The sequence below is a fragment of the Limanda limanda genome, chromosome 1 (genome assembly GCF_963576545.1).
Source record: "Limanda limanda chromosome 1, fLimLim1.1, whole genome shotgun sequence".
NCBI classification, from domain to species: domain Eukaryota; kingdom Metazoa; phylum Chordata; class Actinopteri; order Pleuronectiformes; family Pleuronectidae; genus Limanda; species Limanda limanda.
The window spans coordinates 25,749,503-25,756,340 of NC_083636.1; the positions used below are offsets into that span (position 1 = coordinate 25,749,503).

The following is a 6,838-nucleotide window of genomic DNA, read 5'->3' on the forward strand; positions in this document are numbered from 1 at the left end:
TCGGGGAAAACGGCTTTCTGCTCTAATATGACAAATAAGAGTTGTAAAACAATATTTTGTTTATCTCGTGTTTGCAGCGGTTTGATAAAACCCCGCAGTGAATCGTTGTGAAGTGTATAAGTAACTAAAGGTAAATAGCGGATTTCCTCGAGTCCTGTGAAGTTACCACAATAAGAGAGAGAAGTTAAAGTAAAAGCGGAGACGCTCAGGGGATTTCAGACAGTTTAGGTGGTTTCCTTATCCTGCAGAGTAACATGTATAAGTGGGACAATTATCACCAAGGAATGTCCATCCACGAAACACACTTTAATTCCGTGTGTGCTCACACTGCGACCACCATCGGACGGTGTGTCTTTAAGAGAGGTGTGTGAGATGAAAACAGGGCCGGATCTAGACTGCTCGGATTGGGGCTGGCACTTACAAATTTTGGGGGGGTACCTTCTCACAATTAGTGTCGGGAGTTTTCCCGGGTTTTAAAGAATGCAGCACTATACAAAAATCAACCAAGCGTCATGTAATAATGATACCATCTATTATTCATAATTATGTATTATTATTAATAATAATAATAATAATAATGACTATTAAATTATTGTTTTCTTTAAGTGCCACGCACAGACGAGCACTGCCAAACTTATTTATGCCTGTGAGGAAGCATACATGCAGGTGATGAGTTCCAGTAAGAACACTGTGAATGGATGCATTGCAATAAACAGACACTGAAGATTATTTTTAATGATAATAATGATAATGATATTTAAAACATGCTAAAATACAAGTTCAACAGCCTGGTTTGTTTGACTAAATGAACAAACTGTGAATACCTTGAGGCTGTCCTCTGTGTAGTGTTTTGTTATTTTTGGAAGCATCCGAAAGCAAAAAAAACTGGAGATCGTTTTATTCAGAGACTAGTTTAACCCAGGACTACATCCAACCAGAAATTCAGAAACCAGGAAATTCTGACTAGCTGAATGAAATGAACGTGATTGGCAGATTCAACTGGCACAGAATAAAGCCGACCAATTGGGTGGGCAAAGTTGAAAATTGGGTGGGCATGGGCGAGCCCTGTCCACTTCTAGTTCCGGTCCCGCGTCCGAGTCTGAACCATCTCAAACAGATTCCCCAGGGTGGACTGACAGAGTGTTAACAGTGTTAGTGATGGATTATTAAATCTGTTATAGGTAGTCATTTATGTAATTACTATTTCCATTATAAAAGTGAGTCCTCAGGTAAGTTTGTACTGTGTAACTTTCTAAGGGGTGAAAAACACGTGTTTTGGTCAATTCGATATGGAGTGAAGAGGAAATAAAATGTACATACATACATACACACGCACATACATATACAGACACATCCATACACATAAACACACATACTTACATACTTACATACATACATATATACATTATATACATTATATACATTATATACATTATATACATTATATACATTATATACATACATACATACTGTGCTTTCTGAAATATAACCTTATACACCATGCATACATGTACAAGTGAAATTAAATAAATGTAAAAATATATTGCATAAAATATAATTTTTGTCAATAAACTTAGCCACCACAGTCTTCAATGTACAGTGGCCTGTGTGAGAGACAGAGCCAGAGAGAGAGAGAGAGAGAGAGAGAGAGAGAGAGAGAGAGAGAGAGAGAGAGACATGCGTCAGGTGTATATGCGTAGAAATAAGAAGGCAAACTAGGCCCCTCTGGTGGCAGAAGAATACAAAGTTTTGTTTCAAAACTTCTCAGTTCCTGTTTTCTAGTTTGTAAATCATAAATAAAGTGGCATGGTTGAAGCTCTGAGCACGAAACAAAAACAAATGGCCCTCTGTTTTCACTAAGTCGGCACTTAGTGTTTGCTAAACATCCCAACGCACGTTAGAAATAATATGTCCTTTAGAATGATATTTAATTTATATTTTACATATTTTGAATCACAAAGGATGTGTTAAATTATAAACATTGAAACTGTTAAGTTTTTTCATGAAAAAATAACTTCCCGAATGCAGTCTTTTAGCTTTTTGTGACATCACGTACAATTGAATATCTTTTATCTTTATTCATTAGTTTCTTGCCATGTATTTTGTGAAACATGTTGTGAATGTGACCTTGACCTATAATACTATTACTACTACTACTAATACTACTAGGACTACTACTACTACTACTGCTACTACTACTACTTCTACTACTACTAATAATAATAATAACCCAAGCGAAGAGTTTGGCAGAGTGATGTTGGAAAAGGTGATTAAGTCTTTCTGGCTATACAGTGATCCCAATACTATTATTATATTCTTATTAGGTACTAATATTCTTATTCTTATTCTTATTAGTTTTCATGATTATTCAACAATTTATAAAAATTGACTCTGATCACCACGGACATCGCTTACTTTAAACCACACCCCTGACGCAAGACGTAATCATGACGTAAGGATTTCCGCATCGTCATGTTGGTTTGATAACAACAGAAAGAATTAGCCAGCTAGCAAAGCAATTTAAGGGCGAGAGGCACTTTTATGACGGATAAGACCCGTTGACCTCTGTAAAACGTATCTTTACAAGTACTTGAACTCAGTCTGTTGCGTAAGTAAAGCGTGGGGATCATGTGTGGGAGTACTGTCTACTTGTGACACTCATACAGTAAACCTATAATTGTTTTATTAAAGTTATGTTTTGTGTATTCTTATTTTAGTAATTTTTATTATTTTACTAGATGTAGTAGAGGGTCACCTCATTAGCATAATATTGTGCTTTGACTACAAATTATATAGCATAACATGTAAAGAATTTACTTTCTTGTGAGACCCTCAGGTGCTCCTCCGGATCTTCTACTGGCCACAGAAACCCTTAACAAGACAATCGCTCAGAAAGAAAATATACTGAGAGGCTGTTGACGCTCAGTTGTACCTGTTTTTATGAAATAGGCATCTGTGGAGAGAGCAGGTTTGCATGTGGGATGTAATTTACAAAAAGTGTTAACTTCATGGCCGCTCTAAACTTGTTTCATAGGTTGATATGAACATTTACCGTATACACTCCCCTTTTACTCAAAAACGTGTTTCGCTTAATGTTACTTTACTTTAATGTTTGAGCTTCTCCGTGCAGTATGTTGATGATAGTGTCTGTCTTGGATCTTTTATCTGAGAGGCAGATGACGCTGGAAGATTACTCAAACCCGTTTCTCTGTATACTTTGTCACACAGCATTTAATTTCTTGTTGAGGGACAGTACAAAACCAGTTAATTTATGCATTCGTCTTCATTTACATAATATGCAAGTACAGAAACAATGGCAATTCATTTATCATTACATACATTTATTTTCACAGTATTATGTATTTTGAGCGTATCTCAAAATAACTGATACATTGGGAAACTCTTAAGTAACTAAAATCTTTCCATATATGTCAGAAGAATTGGAACCAAGTTGGAGTAGTTAGTTCTCAAATGTAACGACTTATTACGTTATAATTGCATTATTACTATTATAATTATCATTCATTCATCCCCCTACCTGTATAAAAATACCCGCTTTTCTTGATTATTTTAGTTCAATTATAATTCCGTTTTTAATTCTATTGACCTGGTGGAGAATGTCACATCTCAAACCCTGGACAAATAAAACTAAAACTGTTTGCATGGATAGAAAACACAACAAAGTGCCTTTCAGCAAATTGGGTGAAGTGATCCTTCGAGGTGACAGGTAGTCATCTTAGGGAAATCTGAGCCTATGAAGCCTTTGAAGTTGGTTGAATCTTCTCAAATGAACAAAGTGCTGCTTCTAAGTATTACTGACCAAGAGCTAAAATGATTATTTAACTGTGCACCGGCGGATATCCATGCAAGCAGGTTATTGCTTCACCTGTCTCACCCCTCAGAAGATATACTTATGGAGCTCATTAATCAAGGTCAATGTCTCCAAAGAAATGATCTGAAATAGAAGTTTTCCATGATATCCCTACAAATAATAGAACTTATCGTGATTAGATAATCACCCCCGGTCTTATGATATCATATGACAAGCGACGTTGTGAAGAAATCACGATACGTTCAGAAAATGACCTCATGTATCCCTTCACCATACAAGACTATAGACACAACCTTAAACTTCCTCAGGTAAAAAATGATGTAACCATGATCATATGGTAGGAATGACATCGTCATGACATTTGAGTCAGAAAATTGTCATACTTATTAATGCATAAACATTTGCTACCAGTAACAGCTATTTAGTTATTTAGATTAAACAATCATTTCATTTTACAGTATAAATGGCATCATGAGATATTGAAAATGACATTATTTCAATATAAGAAACATTAGTATTTCCTGAGTGGGATATGCATCACCCCCTGATACGTTTCATTTTAATTATGTAAAAAATGCCCTTCACAGTTGCTTTGAACGTACGTTGATATGATCTTTCGTCTTATTATGCTTCAGAATCAATCTTTGATCTTTAAAGACTGAAAAAGAAAAGCTGAATTTTGGCATTTTCTCGTTTTTACTTCAATCATTAATGGACTATTAAAGATGTTGCAGATGAATGCTCTGTTGATTGTTGTTACTTTGGTGAAACCTTTTTACAGGTTGGGGATGCCACTGACTGTAATAACTTTTGTCTTTCCTCCAGCTTCTCCTCGAGGCACTGAATGATAATTGGGTCCACTTTGGGGTCAAACTTATTTGCGAACAAGTGGCCATAGTTAAGCAGCCAACGCATCTCTGCAGCACCAAAAATGCAGACGCTGCGGACGTGTACCCCGGAGCAAGGTGGGTACAGGTGTTCCTCCAAGTAACTCCACTTCACCAGCCGGGTCTTACTCATCAGGTCAGTGATATCAGGCTCAGATCGGGGCACCTCCCCGGGGACACCTGGCAGTCGCACAAGCGTGGCCCAGAAGTGTTCATCTGGGGAGTAAGTGTCATCTGACCAGACTAAGAAATCCTTCACCACCTCTGAGGTGTTCATATGCACAACAAAGTCCCGTGACAAGACAAAATAGGCATTGCCAATAAACATCTCGATGCCGTGAGGGGGTGGAGGCTTTTTCTGCTCCGTCTTCATCGGCAGTTTTTGATATTCATGTGGGATATCTTTCAGCTCGTAATGAAAAGAGTACCTCATTTCCTTATAGGGAGTGGGTCGGCTCGTCTCCAGCATATTAGCCCCCTTTAACTTCTTTAATTCCGACACCAGCTCGATATTGGACTTGAGGGGAAAATCTTGGCCACAGAGGTTGATGACATACCTCCACTTAACCTCTGACCTCAAAAGGTCAGACAGACAGTTGAGATCAGCTTGCAATCGAGTGATGCTTGCATAATAGACCGACTCTCGTTTGGAGGCAATAAAGACGTTGGGCAAACAGCTCACCAGACCCTCTATGGCAGAGATGAACTGAGGTGATGACTTCTGGTCGTAGTGAATACAGAAGATGTTACCTGGTGAGTACAGGGCTTTGATGACTCTCTCCACCATCCATGCAGATTTATGCACAACCAGGGAATAAGCTAGAGGGAAGTCTCTCTCCTCCTCTGAGACACACACCTTGTCATAACCTCTGGACTTGATGAATGATGGGCAGTTTGAGGTGAGGTTAAAAAGACTTTCATCCTCATCCTCCACAACTTCTTTCCATCGAATCCTCAGGGATTTACCCACCTCCACCGGGTCCATGTCATATATAGCCGGGCAGCTGATATTGTACTTGTGATGTGTCTGCACATCATCTGCAACTTCCGGGGAAGTTGAAGGTTCAGGGATGAAGCTGTACTTTACTTGGACCAACAGCAGGATATACACAATCAGCAGTGACAGGGGTGAAGACAGGATTTTCCAGTTTTTGAGTTTTGCAAATGTTCTTCTCATTCTGTGATAAAAGAGAAAACATGACGTTAGGGAGCAGAGGCAGAGGATTGTGGATGAGACTCGACGGTGCGAACGCACTCACCTTGACACACACGCTTGTGCCGGCCCACCCAACGCTTTACAACCCGTTTCATCAAGTTGCACTCTAAATGTAAAAGTAAAAAGCAGGATGCAGTCAGATCGGATCGCTCCTGTAAACTTTAAAAAAAGCAATATTATGACCAGCAACTTACCGATGTCAGAAGAAACACTAGATGTGGCAATTTGCCCGAGGTGCCGTCCCACTTTTACGCACGACTGCCGCTACATCTGTTGTCAGCATCATTTCTAAACACATCTGTAGTCCATCCAAATTCCAACAGCACATGGAAATCCAGAGTATAAAGATGTCCAGACGGGAAACAACACGCTGTTAATCACAACTCGTGTTGTGTCGCTGGCTTGAGAGGAGGACAGAATAATCCGGAAAGAGGAGGGAGGGACTCGGGGAAAACGGCTTTCTGCTCTAATATGACAAATAAGAGTTTTAAAATAATATATTTGTTTTTCTCAGGTCTGCGCCGGTTCGATAAAACCCCGCAGTGAATCGTTGTGAAATGTAAAAGTGAATAAAGGTAAATAGCGGATCTGAGAGTCCTGTGAAGTTACCAAAATAAGAGAGAGAAATTAAAGTTAAAGGGGAGGCGCTCAGGATACTTTCAGACAGTTTAACTGGTTTTCTCATTCTGCAGAGCAAGATTTACAAGTGGCACAATTATCACCAAGGAATGTCCATCCGCGAAACACACTGTAATTATGTGTGTGTTAACACTGCGACCACCATTGGATAGTGTGTCTTTCAGAGAGCGAGGCATTAAGAGAGCTTTTGATATCAAAACTCAAACAGTTTTCAACACACGTCGACTTTAAATCACAAAGTGTGATGGAAGAGCCTGAGCAGGC

General features: G+C 39.0%; 1 protein-coding gene across 1 annotated transcript; it reads right to left on the reverse strand.

Moving 5' to 3' along the window:
- Positions 1-3,213: 3,213 nt before the first annotated feature.
- Positions 3,214-6,281, reverse strand: LOC133008069 (beta-1,3-galactosyl-O-glycosyl-glycoprotein beta-1,6-N-acetylglucosaminyltransferase 4-like). Its single transcript, XM_061075775.1, has 3 exons — positions 6,130-6,281; positions 5,979-6,041; positions 3,214-5,897 (listed from the first exon to the last, which is right to left on the reverse strand). Exon 3 carries the CDS (start codon positions 5,894-5,896, stop codon positions 4,589-4,591), a length of 1,308 nt encoding a protein of 435 aa, XP_060931758.1. The 5' UTR covers position 5,897; positions 5,979-6,041; positions 6,130-6,281; the 3' UTR covers positions 3,214-4,588.
- Positions 6,282-6,838: the final 557 nt, after the last annotated feature.